Source organism: Peromyscus eremicus, chromosome 6 (assembly GCF_949786415.1).
Source record: "Peromyscus eremicus chromosome 6, PerEre_H2_v1, whole genome shotgun sequence".
NCBI classification, from domain to species: Eukaryota; Metazoa; Chordata; class Mammalia; order Rodentia; family Cricetidae; genus Peromyscus; species Peromyscus eremicus.
In genome coordinates, this window is record NC_081421.1 from 94,984,823 (window position 1) to 95,005,936 (window position 21,114).

Here is a 21,114-nt window from a genome sequence, read left to right on the forward strand (position 1 = left end):
GATGTACTCTCCAAAGAAAACCAGAGTCTCAAAAAGATTTGCACAAGGGATATCAGTTTGTGATTTTCTGTTTTTGTTGGATCTTTGTGTGGTTTTGGTATGAGAGCAATAGTGGCTTCATAAAAAGACGTAGGAAGTGTTCCCTCAGTTTCTATTTAGTGGAACAGTTTGAGGGGTCTTGGCATTAGTTCGTCTTTGAAGGTCTGGTAGAATTCAGTACTGAATCCAGCTGGTTCTGTGTTTGTGTGGTTGTGTGGTTGTGTGTGTGTGTGTGTGTGTGTGTGTGTGTGTGTGTGTGTGTGTGTTTCTTTTTATTGTTGTGGTTGGGATATTTTAAATTCCTGCTTCTGTTTCACTGGGGGATTATGGGTCTGTTTAAATTGTTTATTTCATCTTGACTTAACTTTGGAAGGTTTTATATATATGAAGAAATTCGTACATTTCTTTTAGGTTTTCCAGTTTGGTGGAATACAGATTTTTAAAGTATGTACTTGTGATTCTCTGTGTTTTCTTGGTATCTGTTGCAATGTTCTTCTTTTCCCCCTAATTTTATTAATTTGGATCTTCTCTCTATATATTTTGGCTAACTTGGCTAAAGTTTTGTCAATCTTATTTATTTTTTTTCAAGGAACCAATTCCATTTTGTCTACTATTCTTGGATGGTTTATTCCTTGTGCCCTCTTGGGTATAGTTAACCTCTTCAGACTCAAGTTTCCTTCTAGTGCCTTCTGTGGGGGTAGATTGGTAGGTAGAGATTTTTTAAACTGGTTTATCATGGAATGATTCTCTTTCTCCTTTGATTGTGATTGATAGTTTTTCTGGGTGTAGTAGTCTGGGCTGGCATCTGTGGTCTCTCAGAATTGGTGGAACACCCATCTGGGCCATTCAGGCTTTCAGAGTTTTCATTGAGAAGTCAGGTGTTATTCTAATGGTCTTTTTCCATTGCAGCTTTTAATATTCTTAATTTATTCTGTAGGATTAATGTTTTGATTATTATGTGTCATGGGCATTTCTTTTTTGTTCTGGTCTTTTTAGCATTTTATATACTTTTTATACCTTGATAGGCATCTCCTTCTTTAGGTTGGAGAATTTGTTTTCTATGATTTTGTTTAAAAATATTTTCTACACCTTTGACCTAGGTTTCCTCTCCTTCCTCTATTCCTATTATTTATAGATTTGAACTTTTCATTGTGTCCAACTTTTCCTGGATGTTTTGTCCCTGGGTTTTTTTTGTTTTGTTTTTGTTTTTTTTTAGATTTAACATTTTTCTTTGACCGAAGTGCCCATTTCTTTCATCTTGTCTTCAACACTCGAAGTTCTCCCTTCCATGTCTTGTACTCTGTTAGTGAGGTTTACCTCTGATGTTTTTGTTTGACTTTCTAAATGTTTCATTTCCAGTTTTATTTCAGTTTGGGATTTCTTTTGATGCAGTGGTTCTCGACCTTCCTAATGCTTTGATCCTTTAATACAGTTCCTCTTGTTATGGTGACCCCCAACCATATAATTATTTTTGTTGCTACTTCATAACTGTCATTTTGCTACTGTTGTGAATTGTAATGTAAATGTCTGATACTCAGGATGGTCTTAGGCAACCCCTATGAAAAGTTGTTCGACTCCCAGGTTGAGAATCTCTGCTTTAGTGGGTCTATTTCTTTGTTAAATTCTACTTTCCTATCTTGAAATGTTTTCATTATTTCACTCAGCAGTTTGTATTTTCAGTGTTCATTAAGGCATTAATCTATATCCTCTTTAAGGTCTTTGAGTGTGTTCATAACTGCTATTTTGAAGCCCTTGTCTTATGCTTCAGCTGAAGTGCTTTTCTCAAGGCCTATGGCAGTAGCGTTGCTGGTTTCTAGAGGAGGCATGTTGTCTTGGCTGTTCATATTTGTGTTTTTGTGCTGGGATCCAGGCATTTGGAACTATGGTGTTTAAGTTTTTTTTCCTGCTGTAGATAATCTGGTTTTGTTTCTGTTGGGTGGATGTTCTGTTCACTGGTTGTTGTTGCCCACTCTGGATCCTAGGCAAGCGTGGTGGCTGTGGGGTTCCTAATAGAGGACGTGTCTGCCAGTTGGCACATGACACAGAGGGATGGAGATGCTCTAGGAGGAAAGGCTGAGATGGGGGACCCTGGGTCTGCACCAAGAGGGAGAATCCCTAGGGTAGGCAGTTGAGTAAGAGGAGGGATTCCTGCAGGCAAGCTGCAGCAGGGCTAAGAGTGAGTCCAGAGGACCTGAGTCGAGGACAGGAAAGAGTGAAGATCGTCTACTGGTGTCTCAGTCCAGTGGGGTGCGGGTCTCTGGTCCCAAGTGTTTCTGCAGGTTGGTGGCTGACACAAAGAATGGAGATGGCCACAAGGGAAGGCTGAGAGGGTCTGTGGGAAAGAGCTGGGGCGGGGGGCTGGGTCCACACCAAGTGACCAGAAGAACCATTTAAAAAAAAAATGGCTGAGGGAAACAGAACAGTCAAGTCCAGTTTCAGGCTTGAAGCCTTTGAGTTGTCGTGAAATGCTGTTCCTGACAGAACCCAGAAGGCAATGTGGTGTGGAGGAATGGCAGATTAACTTTACACATGTTGAGGACAAGTCTTAGTGGGTGACGGATTCCTAGAGAGACAAGCTGGCTAGAGCTATGGAACAGGTCAGTGAGGAGTGACTTATGGGGAATGTATGGGAGAGTGTAAGATACAATTGGGATGGTCACCAAGAGGCTTTGCTTTAATTAATGAGACTGGTTGCTATTTTATCTGGTATAATCCATTTTATGGAATAGAGGAGATGGAACTTGGGAATTCAGAAGAAATTCTCATGTAGACACCAGCACAGTTCCCTGGCTGTTCTGATTTTGGATATGGAAAAGTGACATTTTCAGATTGAATTTTGAGTCTTTTAAGTTTTTATTTGAGATGGGGTATTTTATTAGAATGGTATTGTGTCTATTATAATAGATACAGACTGAATCAATGAGATCATTTGTAACCGCTATCATCTAATCATATAATAATGGAAATATATTTTAATTTTAGAACATTTTTGTGCTTTACCATAAGTTGAAAAACTCTTGGCCTTGGGTCTTTACTCTCTAGTGGAGGTCACTGATGATATTTGCCTACGGCTTTTTTTCCCAAACATTTTATAAATCCCAACTGAAGGATCACTTCCTTATGAGCTGTTTGGACAGCAGCCAGACTGGGAAACAGTGAGAGCCCATTTTCCTAACAGCTGCTTTCTGTTACAGTGACTGCTGCAAAGACATAGGAAAGGGGCCATTTTTCTTTACCACAGAGATGAAGTGAGTTTTGAAAATATTTTATAATGTACATTTTTGAAGGTATGCAGTTAAATCTTAGTAGACATTTTCATATCTGTCATTGAGTGTGTTGGTAGATTCCTGTAACCCCAGCAGTGGAGAGCCTTAGACAAGATAATGGACAATGTTTGAGGCCAGCATGAGGCACCGCAAGACCTTGCTTCAAAAACAAAACAAAACAAAAGTATGTCTAAAACCAAAGGAACTGGCAAGAGACCTGAAAATCATGATATCCCAGTTAATGAGGCTTGGTTTTATCTTCCAAAAATGTTGATTTCCAATTGTACTCCTTTTCTGCATTCCTTTTCAGGGCCCCCAATACATTTCCTCCTAAAAGGGAGCATGTTGCATGCAGGCTGGCCCAATGCTTGACCTCCCTTCAGCAGTCACAGTAGGGGGTCTTTGGAGATCTAAAAGTGAGCCATCTCTGTTAAATATAATAGAAAGTTCATGTCATAACTTGGAAACTAAGCAGCTTCTTTTATTTATTTATTGAATAGCATCAGGGACTGAGTTTCCTTGCATGTTATTTGATTCACAGATGTTATATCTTAAGTATTGACCGAAGCATCTAATAGTCCTCAGAGTTTGTTTACATTTGACTATGAGACATACTGACTTTGTATCTACTTGTGTGATGTGTTTGCCTTCCTGCAGAAGAATAAGCCGCCCAACCCCCCAGCCTTTATCTTCATGATTGACGTCTCCTACAGTAACATAAAGAATGGACTGGTCAAGCTCATCTGTGAAGAGCTGAAGACTGTGCTGCAGAGACTACCCAAGTAAGGGGACTGCTGGTCTTCTGTGAGTTATACTGTGTCACCAAGCTGGTCCAGACTGGCTGGTGAACATCATTGGCTAATGGGAACATTGTAGTCATAAACCAAACTTCACCCTTCTTCTGAATATCCAAAAAGTCAAAGTGGATGTTTGCATAAAGAAAAGAAAAGGAAACAGAGAAAGAAAAACAGTACAGACAAATGGAGCATCTCAGAATACTTTATAAATGACAAGGAGAATCCCAACAGTGAGGATGTGGGAAAACTTGGGAAGTCCGTTACAGAAAAGCTGGTGGTTGCCGGGAGTGGCAGAGTCCAAAGGGTTCCAGAAAACTAAGCGATGGTCATATGAAGGGAGGGAATCTTTTTAGCTAGATTCCCTTCTGCCCTTACGATGGGAGCAAGCTCCATCCTGCTTGCTGCTTGTGTGTCCTGACTTAGCCGTGTGAGGGAGGTGAGTCTCTCTCTGCCATTCCAGCTCTCAGAAGGGAAGGCACCAGCTCTTCATGCACCTGCAGTGAAGCAGGTGCCTCTACCCTGTCCTTCACCACTGCAGCCTGCTTTAGAAGGCTTGCTGGCATGCTACTGCTCTAGACGAGAAAGGGAAACAAAATTGACGGCAATTTTAACCACAGATAGAATTGTATGCATGCATAGCTTACATTAAATTCGGCAGGAAAAAAATAAACCAGATTTGCTTTGAAAAGTCAGAGAGGGGTGCACAAAAAGCATTTTTATGTAAATAAAACCCTCAAAGAGAGATTAGAAAAAAAAATGGCAGAAAGAAGCTATTAGTATCCTTTTGTTTTTCTCTCTGGTCTCTTCCACTAAAACCAAAATCATAGCTAAGTTCTGGTTGTCTCTGTGCACAAGCTAGCTGTTTGGAACTGGAGCTAATACCGAGCATGGAGCATGGTTGTCTTCTGCAGAGAGGCCAGGCTCAGAGGATGGAGAAGCCAGGACATGTGCGTTCCACACCTCTCTCCTCCCTGTCTTGCTGAGGTGACACAGGGCGACATCTGTCCTGGACAGGGGAGGTGCTTCTTGGCCTTTGAACGCCCGCTCCTCTGTAGTCTTTCCATCAAACCCGATGCTTTGTCTGTGAGGAAGGAGGACGAGTGGGCTCTGGACCTCCCAGGAGCACTTTTGTTTGTATCTGTTAAGCTGAACTCATAATATTGTTGAGATGGTTTGGAAAGCCGTGGGGATGTTTGAGAAACACTGAGGTGACTTCAGACTGGCCTGAGGTGAAAAGTCAGCTGGAGCCAGCTGCAGGTGGCAGCAGAGGCCCAGATGCCCTGAGACAGCTTTTGTCTCACATCGTTTTCAGAGGGACTTGAGACAGACCGGTTTTCTATTAGAGGCTAGATAGTATGTGCCTCATCGTGGAGCCTGCCCATGGGCTGACTCAAGGTCAAATCCGAATTTCACATTTAGTCTATAAGAAAGGGGTAGTTTATAAGGAACCACTCCTGTTTCTGAAAATGGGACCATTTTTCCCTTTTGTTGTCTCCCACTGGGTCAGGCTAGCCTGTCTTCACCAGCAGTCACTCCGCAAACCCCGTGTTCCTTACCAGGAGCAGCGGTGGGAAGCTGGCAGCAGTTTTGGTCTGAGATGTGGAGGCACACCTTCTGGTGTTGTAACCCACTGTAACCGCACCCCCGAAGCAGATGTGTGACTTTGGCAGAAGACGAGAGGGAAAGAGTCAAAGGTCACAGCTGCTTACTCTCCGGCACTATTCAGATCTCTCCGAGCTGTGCATTTTCAGGCCAGCTGTCTTCATTTTTTTAAAAACACCTGGTTGCTCTTGGGCTGAAATTGGTTTTGGTCTCTGCGCATATGCGGCTTTATTTTTTATTTATCTATTTTTTTTTACGGTAAGACTGCCCCATCGATCTGACGGCTCGTCTTGTACTATAGTGGGTGACATGCTTTGCATGGTCTCTGCAAAACAGTCTGCATGTGCTTGGTGATCTAGAATGTTCTCTGAAAAGAAAAGCCCCTTCTTTTCTGTTTGACTTTGAATTCGCATCTGGCCTTGAAAAGGTTTTAGATTCTCTGACTTCTTTGGAACAAAGAAGAAAAATTTTAAAATCCTTCATCTGTTGTTCCTATCAAATCATTGGGTTATTTCGACTTTTGTTTCTTCCCAATGTTGATGAAGTGAATATTGGAAATGGGGCTGGCAGGACGGCTCAGCTTATAAGCACTTGCCTTCATTTTATTTTATTTCATGTGCAAGGGCCTGAGTTCAATTTCCAGGACCCAGGTAAGAATGCCAGGGCCTGTGGCTGGCAGCTGATCTAGTGTCATTGGCGAGCTCCTGGCCAGTGAGTGACTTAGTCTCAAAGGAGGTGGCTGGCACCCTGAGGATGACATCCCCTGCTGTCTGTTGGCCTCCACACATACCTGTCCACACATAAATATACAGGGGCAATACAAAAGAAAACAACTGTCTAAAATTAATAAAAATTCATGAGTTTGGAATTTTGTGGCTTATCTCTTACCAGTGTCTGCAGTATTGCTCTGCCAGATTCATACTATTAAACAATCTGGCTGCTGTTGGAAAGAGTGTAGCTGAAAAGAGGAGGAAGGCCTGTTAATTCCTGACCTCTTCATGTACCCCACAGAGTTACGTACAGTCCTTCAAGTACCCCACAGAGTTATACAGAGTTTTTCAAGCACCCCACAGACTGTTATAGTCATTCATGTATCCCCACAGTTATAATACAGCCCTGCACATACCCCACAGAGTTAGGATACAGTCCTGCATGTGCCCCACAGAGTTATACAGAGTCCTTTATGTACCCCACAGAGTTAGGATACAGTCCTGCATGTACCCCACAGAGTTATACAGAGTCCTTTATGTACCCCACAGAGTTATAATACAGCCCTGTATGTACCCCACAGAGTTAGGATACAGTCCTGCATGTACCCCACAGAGTTATACAGAGTCCTTCATGTACCCCACAGAGTTAGGATACAGTCCTGCATGTACCCCACAGAGTTATACATAATTAATGGGGAAAGGCAGTTTTCTTCATGTGACATGTTAGAGTGTTGAGGAAATTTTAGGACAGTTTTGTGAAGAATTTTTGACAAGTTCTGTGTTGTTTCTCAAATTAAAAAGCATGTTTCTATGAAGATGAGTGATAAATTTTACAATGATGTGAGATGTTCTGATTAGATGCTCTTTTAAAATGTTAATTTAGATCACCAGTTATCCCTGTGGGTCCCAAGATGCTCTTTCCCACCTATATAGAATATGCCCAAGTCCAGGGAGAGGTATCAATCTGGAGTGAGTCTCTCTCTTTCTCTTTGTGTGTGTGTGTCTATGTGTGTATCTGTGTGTGTGTTGCCTGCAACTGCAATTTGACTATGAAAAGAGAATCAGTCACTCATGATTTATCAGACATCTTTATTTATGCAGTGAAAGGTTTGCTAGGAAACACAGGTGAGTGCATGATGTGCTGGTGTACTGTTGGTCAAATAAAAAACTACGATTTGCAGCATCTTCTCATTGCACATGTCAGTGTTTCTAGACAGGCTGATTTTAAACCGGGGTTGCACCGTCATGGCTTACCTTTAGACTTCTATTACAGAAGCAGCTGAAAGAAGGGGTTCATTTTGGCTCACAGTTTGTGGGTACACAACATCGCGGCAGGGAAGGCAAGGCAGGTTGGCTGCATTGCATCTGCCGTCAGGAAGCAGAAAGAAGTGCACACCGCTGTACAGTGCTCCTTCTCTCTGTTCGTTTGTTGTCAGTTACAGGTGTGTACACAGGAGTGCAGGTGCCCACAGAGGCATCTATAGAAGAGTCACATTCCCCTGGAGCTGGAGTTGCGGGAAGTTGTGAGCCACTTGATATGGGTACAGAGAACTGAACTCAGGTCCTCTGCAAGACCTCTAAATGCTCTTAACCACAGAGTCATCTCTCCAGCCCAGCTTTGTCTTTTTTATCCAGTCTAGGCACTCTCCCCCAAGGAATGTTACTGCCCACATTCAGGATGAGTCTTTGCCCTGATCTAGATAATCTGTCACAGACATGCCCAGAAATCTTTGTCGCAGTTGATTGTCAATCCAATCAAGTTAACAATCAGGATTAACCATTACAAGCTCTGATTTGCCACCCCACAGTCCAGTGTTTCACCAGCGTGTAAGTCATCCTCAATAAAACTCGAATTCTCCACCACAGTACGCTTTGTGGAATGGCATGGGCCGGGGGGTTGGTGGTAGGTAAGTCTTGGGCATTTCCTTCCATTAACTTCCAGCTGCGCTGTACACTAAGGAACGCTTTACAGGAATTTAGAAGAGGAAATTACTTCTAGCTGGTAGCCTCAGGAGATTTCATAGAGGAGGAAGAATTTACGCTTGGTCTTGACAAGCAAAATTTTAATAACAGGGAAGCAGAGAAAGCCCAGAAGCAGTGCAGTGTATGTAGTGTCACTTAGGGTGGCGTAGCATGAAGCATAGCAGCTGCTCCTGTGAAGTCCCACAGCTCAGGAGGCACCTATGTGTATCTATAACTGTTTTAACCAAGGAGATGGGAACTCTCACTTCTGAAAGCATTGCGAATGTCCAAAATGTAAGCATTTACTCATTGCTTTGGCAATAGGTAATGAGAACCTTTTAAACGTTACTCATTTTATCACAAACCACATTGAAGAAAGAAGTGAAACAGGTAAAAACCAGTTCTTGTCAGCCTGGACTCAGCAGTCTGCAGTGGAGGCTGACGTTTCCACCTGAGATATCTCTCTCTCTCGGTGGGCATTTCCATTTCCTTTTTCCTTGTGTTCAAGTTGCTCTTATATAAACATACACACACACACACACACACACACACACCTCATTCATTGATTATTTGAGTATTTTGAGACACTCTCATGTAGCCGAGGCTGGCCCTAATCGCCTGATATTCCTATCTCTATCCCCTAAGTGCTTGGGTTACAGACAGCACCACCACAGCCTCAAGGCATCATTTATGTTATGGAGAAAATTCAGAAATGAGAAGAGTACACCCTTCTTCAGAAGAAAAGTGTCCTAAGCAGATGAGATTTCACTGAAATGGCAGAGTCAAGGGAAATGCAATGTGCCTTTCTTGTGGTTGTCGTTGAAACACTGAGCGCTGTGTAGTATCTTCCATTGAAACCTGGAGTGCCTGTGGCATGGATAGTTTACTTTAAGGCAGTCGGAAGTAGGTAGAAATGCAGTCAGTAAGCAGGTAACTGCAGCCTGTGCCACTAAATTCTGAATATCTTCACTACAGATGAGGTGAATGAGTTCATTCTCCTATACTTTCTGGAACATTAACAACTTGTTTGGAATTCCTGGAAGAAAAGATGCTGTTTATTGCAGTTTTAGAGATTTCATCTTTTTATCATGACCACCACAAGACATCTTATTTATAACTATATTTATATATAGTTCTTGCTATTATATAGTTCTGTGGCATATTGTTAAAATCTCACTATTGTTACATTGAGATTTTATAGGATGTGTAGTAGAAATACCATGCAGGAGCTGAAAGTTCTTTCCTGATGCCAACAACTGTCTCATCGGTAACTCAGGCACCCCTTCTCTCCCATGGCTTGAGATGCCCCATTGGGTCTTTCAGTGACTTCTGAGAACGTTTTATTTATATGAATGTAATAAGCCCAAGTTGTTCATGGAAATTCTAAAAAGTCTAATTTCCTATGAAGTGAAAAGAAGCCAAGCATAGTGTAGCATGCTTTTAATCTCAGCACTTGGAAGGTAGAACAGGCAGATCCCTGAGTTTAAGGCCAGCCTGGTCTACAGAGTGAATTCCAGGACAGCCAGGACTACACAGAGAAACCACATCTTGAAAAGATTCCCCCCCCGCCCCCAAAAAAATTAAAGAAAGAAAAAGAAACACATGAGCAAATATGTATGATGTGTTTTCATAATATCTAATTCTTGACCTAGAATTTTGAGAATGTTTTCCTTTGTCAACCTGCTTATTTTTGAAGTAATCTGGATCCCTTCCTGCCATGATTTACTATTGCTTTCTAAGGGCAATAGAAATTGAAGTCAGAACTTTAAATATGCCTTTCTGACGTTCTGTAGGAGGCACAGTTGTTGAAGTTAGGTAGAAGCCTTGTCTCACAGACAAAAGACTTGAGAAGGCAAAATGTTCTCCAAGTCCCAAGTCTGTGGCACCTTCATTGCCTTTGAGCAAGACTCAAACTGTGTTCTTGAGAGCTTGCCCCTGAAGTTCGGCTTTGTTTCTTCTCTTAGGGAGGAGCATGAGGAGACATCTGCAATTCGAGTTGGCTTTATCACGTACAACAAAGTCCTGCACTTCTTCAATGTGAAGAGTAATTTGGCCCAACCTCAGATGATGGTGGTGACCGATGTGGGGGAGGTCTTCGTTCCCTTGTTGGATGGCTTCCTTGTCAACTATCAAGACTCTCAATCTGTGATTCACAAGTAAATATCAAGTGTCTTCTAATTAGATGCAGATTAGGTGCATGTTTTAAGTCACACTGTGTTTCCATTCAACTACAAACCTTGTTTGGCCTTGTCATTAGCAGGGGGCTTAGGGCATAAAGTATACAACTCTTGGCATGTATGTTAGATTTACCCCTTTCTGGTGTAGATCATTTTAAAACTATTCACTCTCAGCCCTTTAAATTCTTTCTCCTTGATGGAAAGGGAATGAAAAGGATGCATTTCTTGCATGTACTGTACATATTAAGATAGATTATTATTTAAAGAGTCCTGGGTATTATAAATAGGTAATATAATGAATCAAAAAGTGTCTACAGTGAGGGTAATTTAGCAAAGGTTCCATCCAAAGAATAGGCTTTGGTGCCAGACTATGCTAAAATAATCTTTCCTTAAGGAGTGTCTGTATCAGGTTACCTATTCCCTGTGGGTAACAATTACCCACACATGCTTGTTCATCAAATAAATGTCACATGTGTTCAGGCTTGAGACATCAGTGATTTATCTTCTGAAGTTTAGGACAGATTTGCTGAGCATTTAAAACCCTTGCCCCGCTTGTTTCCCTCAGTTTGTTGGACCAGATTCCTGAGATGTTTGCCAACTCTAACGAAAACGAGACCGTCTTTGCTCCTGTCATCCAGGCCGGCATGGAAGCACTGAAGGTGAGAAATGACCACCTCTCCTTGATAGCAGAGGAAGTTGGTGACCAAGAGATTAAGACGGAAAACCTTGTGTGTAAAAAGAAATACAGTCTTCGTTAAGTCCCTCGGTTCTCAGGGTTTCTAAACTTGCCCAGTTTTCAGGAGGACATGGCCCGACCCACAAGCACTCCCTGTGTTGACATCCCAGTGCTGTGAGCATCAGAACAGCTGTTTGTCAGGATTTCAGCTTTCCCCTCTCTTTGGCTTTTGGATGAACTCTTTGTGATCTAGTTTTAAAGTTAGTTCAGTCAAATCAGAACTATCACATCCGAGGAGAAAAATTGCCGTCCTGCCCTCTCCTTCCTTGGGGTTTTCAAACCTGCAAAGGCAAGGCCTGGGGACAGTTCGTGCCATGGAAGTGACTGATGCTCATGGCCTCACTGACTGTCATAAGTGGAGGAGATGTTGTCCTTGTGTCCACTGGGAAGGCTGAGCTCAAATGACATTTTGTCTTCCTAGGACTGAAGAAGTCAATGTGATCTAGCAGGCCTTATTCCTAATCACTGTTTCTTTATCACAGTAGTCAAACCTGTTGGCTTTAACAGCTCATTCCTGAAGTTAGTTTTAAAACTGTGTTATTAAAATTAAGTCCACACCAATTTTTAAAATAGAATGACTAGTAATAATGGCAAGAATAATACAAGCAAACAGGGTTAGTGGTAGTCTAGGGCTGAGCTCATGAACTGATCCCACATGAATGTTGCATCTGTTTTTATAGTTCTGACCCTAGTACCTGATTCTTGTCTGGGTTTTCTGATGTCTGAGTGTTCAGGTGTGCTGTCAGGAGCATTTGCTCATGGTATTGTGGATTCCTTCAGCTGTAATAATTGCCAATTTAATGTAAAACTAGCAATAGATTTCATATCACAAGTGACTTGGCAGTTGAAAGCCATTATTGATCAACAGAAAGCCTTGGACATTATGATATTCCACATCTCTCACACACACACACACACACACACACAAATCCTGTTCTTTTTCACTTTGAAAATGTTTGCTTTGTTGTCAATGATGTCCTCTCCTCCAATGAGAAGTTCATTTGTAAATCTCTCCACACATCATAGTTTATAAAGGACCCTAAACGTCATTCATTCTACTTTAAACTAAGACTGGAAGTGGTATTTTAAGTATGTGTTTATATCTGAGGGAAATGATAAGTGAGTGATGACAAGCTGTTCTTGTCTAGAATTTAATGTCAATTCTGATAAGGCATTGTCCATGACAATAATAATATACTCTGAAGTTGCTTATGCAGTGCTTATTGTAGCACGAAGCATTCTCTAGCTTCCATTCATGACAGTCTTATTCACTGTAATTCATGTCTTTATATCTTTTGCATTATGTTTTTTATTTACAAGTTTATTGTTATATTAATATTTATTAATATATCAGTCCCTGAAGTATATGAAAAACTGTCATGGTCAGTGTTATTGATCATTGTTCTGATGAAACATGTGACCAAAGCAACTTAGGGAGGGAAGGGTTTACTCTGTATAGCTGTTCATCATCAAAGGCAGTCAGAACAGGAACTCAAACAGACAGGAACCTGGAGGCAGGAACTGATACAGAGGCCATGGAGGAGTGCTGCTTACTGTTTTGCTCAGCCTGTTTTCTTATAGAACCCAGGGCCACCAGCCCAGGGATGGCACCACTCACAATGGGCTGGGCCCTCCCCCATCAATCACTAATTATGAAAATGTCTATAGCCAGACCTTATGGAGGCGTCTTCTCCATTGATGTTCCCTCCTTTCAGATAACTCTAGCTGTGTCAAGTTGGCATAAACTAGCCAGCACAAAAATGTTGATGTTTTAAAATGAGAAAAAACTAATATCTAAGCATAGCAGTTTAGAAGACCTCATGAATACAAAGTCAGGTTCTAGGTAGCTAAAAATCAGACTTAAATTAGCATAATGTACATGAGAAGCCACTAAGATTTCCACCTGTTGCTGGGTGGTGGTGGTGCATGCCTTTAATCCCAGCACTTGGGAGGCAGAGGTAGGCAGATCGCTGTGAGTTCGAGGCTAGCCTGGTCTACAGAGCAAGTTCCCGGACAGGATCCAAAGCTACACAGAGAAACCCTGTTTTGAAGAAAAAAAAAATTCTCACCTGTAGCCATCACTACTGAGACAATAACACATTTGAGAATGTGCAGTGGAGAAACAGTGTTGGGGAGATCTCTTTACTCACTCATTCATTCTTTTCAACCAATAAGAAAAATCAATAAGTGCTTGTGTTTACAAAGCAGCTAGACTGTCCTGCTCCTAAGTTCTATGAAGCGTGGCAGGGGAGATTTAACTCTGTATTACAAGACACAATTCTCCTGGTGGTAAAAGTGGGAGTAGGGAGGTCAGGGGTAACTTGGGAAAGTCCAGGACTGTGGTTTGGTCAGTAGCTCAGAATATCATGTACAGAGGGCAGAGACGCGATCCCATTCACTATGTGCAGGGAGTAGAAACCAAAGCAGCATCAAAAGGGGGCGTGTTTTATCATGAAGGCATTTCAGAACTGGGCTCCCCACTTGATTTACACCTTTTCTATCCACCAGATTGATACCAAGTAAAAACTTTATATATGCATATATATAATTATATATGCTACTAATTATTCATATAATAATTATATATTTATATACTAATTATATGCATATGTGTATGTGTGTATATAATTCACATATATGTAGAATTATTAATAATAAACTTCTTAAAGCAAACAGAACAGATCAAAATTAGCAAAAATATGTGCAAATTTGTCACAAAGATAAACTATGGCTGTTTGGAAAGTCCTGTGCATGTTCTTAAATGCCCTTGAAATACTCAACTAAGGGATTTATGTTTTTCTGTTGTGCTGTGTTGTAGTAGAATATTATTTTAAGCTGTGTTATTTTTGTTTATATTGCATTTGTTTAATTCTGTGAAGCTGTGTTACTGTGCTTGTATAAAACACCTGATGGTGTAATAAAGACTGGCCAATAGCAAGGCAGGAGAAAGGATAGGCAGGGCTGGCAGGCAGACAGAATATATAGAGGGAGAAATTCAGGAGGAGAGAGAAATCTAGCAGCCAGAGAAGAAGGAAGACTCCAGGGACCAGCCACCCAGCTACACAGCAAGCCATGGAGTAAGAGTAAGGTTTACAGAAGTAAGAGAACAGGAAAAGCCCAGAGGCAAAAGTAGAGGGGATAATTTAAGTTAAGAAAAACTGGCTTGAAACTAATCCAAGCTAAGGCTGAGCATTCATAAGAAATAATAAGCTTCCATGTGAGAACTTATTTGGGAGCTGGGTGGCAGGCCCCCCAAAAGAGCAAAAACAAACAATAACACTATGTTCACAGCATCTTCCAATCTCAGCCTCTTTTTTTCCTCCCACGTAGTAAAATCTGTATTTAGACTCTGACACACGCATAAATCAATTACATTCAAATTGCTGACAAAATCGTTTATCTAAGTCAAATAACTTGATAAATAAACTTCTATATAAGAATTGGGCCAAAGGGGTGCTAGAGAGATGATTCAGTGGTTAAGAGTACTTGCAACTCTTGCCGATGACCCAAGTTCAGTTCTCTGCACCTACACAGTGGTTCACAACTGCCTGTAACTCTAGAGGATCCTATGCCCTCTCCTGGCCTCTGTGGATACTGTATGCACATGATGTACTTAAATACATTCAGGAAAAACCTTCAAACACATAAAATAAAAATAAGCAAATCTTAAAAAAAAAAAGAGTTGGGCAAAGAGTTGAATATACATGGGTTTCGATGGTTATACCTGAAATATATTACTACCTGAATACAGGGGTTCAATCTACCTTGAGATAATTCATAATCGACACCAAAATTCAGTTTCAAGATCCATCATGACACTCCATTTATAGACAGTACAAAACACTTAAAGAGGGAAAGACAGGCCTGATGTGAGGTGCAGAAGTAAAAGCATCTCTTCTTCATGGAGCCTTTTGTTTCCCGGAGGCCGTGGCTTGTTGGAAGGTGGGAGGCAGTGTCATGATCCCAGAAGCTCCTGTCTTTAGAGTGGGCACACAGCGACAGAGGCAGCTGGCTGGTCACTAGTACTAATGCCAGTCTCTTAGATGGAAGAACGTTGAAGGTGAATTTGAAGCAGTGTTTGTCCTTTGTAAATACGGAAATCAGAAGGATGCATGCCGTTCATCTCATTCTGAATGACTCACTCTTGTGAGCACAGTCGAATTTTGGCAAAAACATCAAATTTTGTAGGAGTGTAAACCATTTGCCAGATATAAAATGCTTTATAAGTCTATTATTAGTGAAGCTATAACTTTAAAATAGGGTGATTGAATAAGAATAAATAAATATAGCTACTGTATATCTTACATGTGTATGTGTTGTATTCTTGTAAGTTTTTTTGTGTGTATGTGTGTGTGTGTGTGTGTGTGTGTGTGTATGTGTGTGTGTGTGGGGGGGTGTATGTGTAGAAATGTGAGCATATGTATGAGAGTGTGTGTGTATATGGGGGGCGTGTATGTGTGTATATGTGTGTATGTATGTGGAGGTGCATGCGTGTGTGTGTGTGTGTGTGTGTGTGTGTGTGTGCGCTTGTGTGTGTGTGCTTGTGTGTGTGTGTGTGTAGGCCTGAAGTTGACATCAAGTGTCTGCCCAGATTGCCCCTCCCCTCCCTTTGGAGCAGGATTTCTCCTGAACCTGAAGCTTGCCAATTCTGGCTAGTCTTTTCCGTTTCTCCTAGTTGAGTGCTGGGATTACAGGCGTCCAACATGCCTATCAGTTCTTTATGTGGGAGTTGGGTATTGGACTCAGGTCCTCACATTTGAACTGCAAGCACTGTATCCTTTGAGCCGTCTTCCTAGCCTGAGCTACTTTATAGTTTACAGTGCTGAATGTTCTAATGGGCCCTGAGTAGGGCCTTGTCACTCCTTAGCCAGACAATGAAATATGTTTATTATGATCAACTGAGCCTCAAAGTCTCCCGACTCTTGGTTCTGTGGTTACTGTGGCTAGGTCCTGTGCAGTATGAATGATCTTTAGAGGAGCTGAGTGATTTTCCTGAAATCACAGAGCTCACGCAGCGGCTAACACTCTAACCCTAGCTTGGAGGAACCTGGACCTGTGGTCCGTGTAGTACAAAGTCCAGCGTTTCTTTGACTAGACAACGCCTAGATGGAGTGAAAGTGAATTCTCTATGGGAATTGGGTGGCTCAGACAAGAGACATTTCACTTTATATTTTTGAGAGCTGAATGTGATTGTGAGAAATATTTTTAGTTTGATCCAATTAACACAGGAAGTCTCCGTAAGATGTGATTTTCACTTTCCTTTTTACAGTAAAAGACTAGATACTGTCTTGACAGCAGAAAACAGAAGGGAGGGTCATTTAAATTTGAGGGAAAAGATGGGGGTGACCGTTCAGACATAAATACAGGCTGTTGCTTTTGTGGTAATTTTAGTGCTGAAGAACATTCTAAACCTACTAAAAAGTAGTAGACAGTTTGCACATGCTTTGTTGACTCAGACTCACCGTGGATAGTGCTGAATTCATCACATTTCTCCTGCATGCACCCCCAATCTCCTTTCTCTTCTCAGTTTCTTTCCTTTCTCTGATATCTATGCTGCTAACATGTCATAGGCATGTACGGCTTTCTGTGTATATAAAACACAGGAGTCAAAAATGAGAGAACACTTGTTGTCTTTCTGAGTCTGGCTTATTTTAACTTAATATGATGATCTCCATTTGCATCCATTTCCCAGCAAATAATCTCATTCTGCGTCATAGCTGAATAAAATTCCATTGTGTGTATGTACTGCATGCCCTTTGTCATCTATTGGTGAACACTTAGACTGAGATTCCATTACTTGGCTGCTGTGAACAGTGCAGACATAAACATGGATTTGCAGGGATCACTGTGGTGTGTGGACTCAGGGGACTGTGTGTGTGTGTGTGTGTGTGTGTGTGTGTGTGTGTGTGTATACATATATACATGTATAAGTATTGTATCTTTGTCATGACAATGTCACATTAAAGAAAAGAAATGAACCCTTAGTGTTGTTTACCCGAGAGTGAGCCTGATCGGATTTGAAGAGCTCTGACCTGATCAGGTCTCCTAAACAAAGACCATTCTCGTATGCTTTGAATAGCACAGCAACTAGGAACTTATGTCTTAATCAGTCTCCTATAGAAGTTTCACAAGAGAGGAAATTGCCTTTAGGCCCTACTGGCCCAGAACAGCACACAAAGCCACAACCACATGTTACTGATCTATCCTCGCATGGTTTTCCTTCTTTTAACCCCTTTATGTTGATCTCAATGCCTCTGTGCTTCCAGTGAATGGTCTCAGGTGTGACCACCACATCTTACCCACACAGCATTGTCCTAAGTCAATGGTGTGAATGGGTCACTAAGGAGAAATAGAGCATTTATATTAGGGAGTTCAAAGAGTAGAAAGATCAGTTACATTGTTTTTTTCAAAGGTCATTTAATTCTGAACAGGCTGAGTGCACCGTATGTAAGCAGAATGAATACATCATGATAAATGATCTCCAAGCACAGTATTAACTTGGTTCCAGGTGGGGTGAGTTTGCTCTGTAAAGGCAGTCTACAAGCAGTATTTCTCAGAAAACTCATTCCCACGGTGTGGTGGTTTTTTCAGTTACTGGAGGGACCTCCACACCGTTTTCCTCAGACTTGACTCGTTTGCGTTCTAGACACATGCAAGAGGTCCCATTTGTCCTCAATAGTAATTTGTTCTCTGTTTTCTTTGATCCCTTTCTGACTGGAGCGAGGTGGATTTTCGTATATTTATGATTCTCTTAAAATAAAGCTGTACCAACCAGACATTTTGTGCGATGTTTTTAGGCAGCAGAGTGCCCTGGAAAGCTGTTCATCTTCCATTCCTCCTTGCCTACTGCAGAAGCACCAGGAAAGCTCAAGAACAGAGATGACAAAAAGCTGGTGAACACGGACAAAGAGAAGGTACTTGGGAGCGGTCGGCCTTTGAGGTGTCCATTGAAGTGTTATTAAAGGGGTCCCACACGTCCCGAGAGAGTTGAACTGTAAACCGTTAAGGAGTTGCATATTGCTAGAGAAGCTGATATCGGACACATCTGAACGGAAACTGTAAAAGGAGAACTTTATCGAAACGGAAGGAGGGGGTTGCTGGAAGAAGAGAGTGGAGAGGGAAGATGGACGCACTGTGGCATCGCTCTCCTGAGGAGGAGACACTAGTCCTGAGGCAAAGGCACCAGATGCAGAAAAGCAGCTTTCATTCAAACCCGAGCCAGTACGGCAGCCAGGAAGAGTCTGTGGGGTGGAAGATGGAGCTGACTGAGGTGCACACCCCTCAGTCACACAGAACCAGCCAATCCACAGAGCTGTCCAGGCCTATAGGCTAGGATGGGGGCAGGGACAGCCCCGATAGGGGTGTTAGAGTCAAATAACCTGAAGGCCACCAACGATTTTATTTCATTAGCCCAGTCCACTTAACTGGAGGGGAAATCTCATATTTTCCTCATTTAAAATTTCCAATTAAAACACTTTAACAGAAACTTAAATTTTAATAAAAATTACTGTGTGGCTTTTCTTTTTCATTCTTTTCTTCAGATACTTTTCCAGCCCCAAACAGCTGTCTACGAATCTCTGGCCAAGGACTGTGTGGCCAACAGCTGCTCGGTGACCCTCTTCCTCTTTCCCAGTCAGTATGTGGACGTGGCTTCCTTGGGGCTGGTTCCTCTGCTCACGGGAGGAACTCTTTACAAGTACAATGCTTTTCAGGTAGGTGGCAAGCCATCTGTTCTTCTGTTGGAATTTGACTGTTTCCTGAAAATACACTTTGTCTCTGTCTTTCTCTCTCTCTTCCTCTCCCACTCTCCTCCTCCTCCTCCTCCTTCCTCTCCCTTTCTCTCCCTTTCTCTCCCTTTCTCTCCCTTTCTCTCTCTCTCTCTCTCTCTCTCTCTCTCTCTCTCTCTCTCTCTCTCTCTCTCTGGTTTATATGGGGTTGTTTGGATACAAGTGTGTATGGGGTGGTGTGGATGTAGGTGTGTATGGGGTGGTGTGGATGTAGGTGTGTATGGGGTTGTGTGGATGCAGGTGTGTATGGGGCTGTGTGGATGCAGGTGTGTATGGGGCTGTATGGATGTAGGTGTGTATGGGGCTGTGTGGATGCAGGTGTGTATGGGGTTGTGTGGATGCAGGTGTGTATGGGGCTGTGTGGATGCAGGTGTGTATAGGGTTGTGTGGATGCAGGTGTATATGGGGTTGTATGGATGCAGGTGTGTATGGGATTGTGTGGATGCAGTTGTATATGGGGTTGTGTGGATGCAGGTGTGTATGGGGTTGTATGGATGCAGGTGTGTATGGGATTGTGTGGATGCAGGTGTGTATGGGGCTGTGTGGATGCAGGTGTATATGGGGTTGTATGGATGTAGGTGTGTATGGGGTTGTGTGGATGCAGGTGTGTATGAGGTTGTGTGGATGTAGGTGTGTATGGGGTTGTGTGGATGCAGGTGTGTATGGGGCTGTGTGGATGCAGGTGTGTATGGGGCTGTGTGGATGCAGGTGTGTATGGGGCTGTGTGGATGCAGGTGTGTATGGGGCTGTGTGGATGCAGGTGTGTATGGGGTTGTGTGGATGCAGGTGTGTATGGGGTTGTGTGGATGCAGGTGTCACCGAGAGCTTCTGGTGGTCAGGGCAGACGTTCAGGAGTTAGTTCTCTCCTTCCATCCAGTTGAGGTAGAGTCTCCCTTGTTTCTACTTGTGTTCTGTGCGGGGCCCTAGGCTAGCGAGCCCAGCAAGCTTTCTGGGAATTCTCTTCTCTGCCTCCTGTCTCACCATAGGGTTTCTAGAAGCCGGAATCACGGCCTCGAGCTACCACACCTATCCGTTGGCATCTGTTTTGTTTTTACATGTGGGTCAGGATCAAACTGAAGTCGTTAGGCCTGCACCACGGGTGTTTAAGGCCTGAGCTGTCTACTCAGCCCAGTTTAAGTTGGATGCTTAGTTCTTGGGTTAAGAAAGGTGTGTCCTGTTGTGGACAGCTAGCAAAAGGAAATTCAGTAGATGTAAAACCATGCATGTCTGATTGGCTTCCTACTGATTTTAGCCACACATTGAGCTACCCCAGAGTTGAATATTAATGTGAGCTTTGCTGTGGGGAAAGCACACTGTCTATAAGAGATAGCTAAGATAACGTTTGAAACGTTACTGCCTGTTTGTTTTAATTTGTTGGAATCTGAGGCGGGTTCAGTTCATTACACCCTGCTCTTCCACATTGGACTGAACGTGCCTCCCCTCAATTGGACAAAGGCATACACCCCAGTTTAGGGTAGGCTTCTCTTGTGGACAGTTGTGCCTTGAAGTCTTGCTGTATTTAGGCACAGAGAATGGGTGCTGCTCCAGGAGCACCCAGGGCCAGGCCACTGATGTTTGTGCTCCCCAGGGCAACTGATCATAGAGAGGTGTTTCCCTATCAGAAGACAAGTGCCCATGCTGTTTTAGCTTAGACTTACTGAACATCACCTAGTCACATGCTTGTATTGGAAATTAAGTAGGAGGCTTAGTAATGCCAAAGACTGAAAATAAAATATATTAAAAAAAAAAACCCTATAAGACTCCTTTGAAGACTTCTGGACACACATGTCATTGCTGGTACATTAGAACATAAGGTCTTAATAATGATAACATTCAGACACTCGTCTGGTCGGAATTCGGGATGTTTGAGGCATGGTGCAACTGCTTCAGCTCATTCTCTCGTGAGGGAAATCCATGTGATCAGAAACCTCCATCTTCCATTCCTTGTTTACAAAACCCTGGCTGAGGAAGTGCTGGGGTCCCATGTGGGTGAGGCTGTCTGCATTAGAGTGACTTGGCTGTGCTGTGACCAGGGGCA

At 42.5% G+C, this 21,114-nt stretch overlaps 1 protein-coding gene across 4 annotated transcripts in view; it reads left to right on the forward strand.

Annotated features, from left to right (window-relative positions):
- Positions 1 to 21,114, forward strand: part of Sec24d (SEC24 homolog D, COPII coat complex component) — a 98,349-nt gene that overhangs the window by 60,633 nt on the left and 16,602 nt on the right. For all 4 annotated transcript variants that reach the window (XM_059266198.1, XM_059266197.1, XM_059266195.1 and 1 more), the window contains exons 11-15: positions 3,963 to 4,087; positions 10,341 to 10,532; positions 11,119 to 11,212; positions 18,087 to 18,203; positions 18,831 to 19,001. In XM_059266198.1, the coding sequence (XP_059122181.1) occupies positions 3,963 to 4,087; positions 10,341 to 10,532; positions 11,119 to 11,212; positions 18,087 to 18,203; positions 18,831 to 19,001 (699 nt within the window). The remainder of the gene's footprint in view (positions 1 to 3,962; positions 4,088 to 10,340; positions 10,533 to 11,118; positions 11,213 to 18,086; positions 18,204 to 18,830; positions 19,002 to 21,114) is intronic.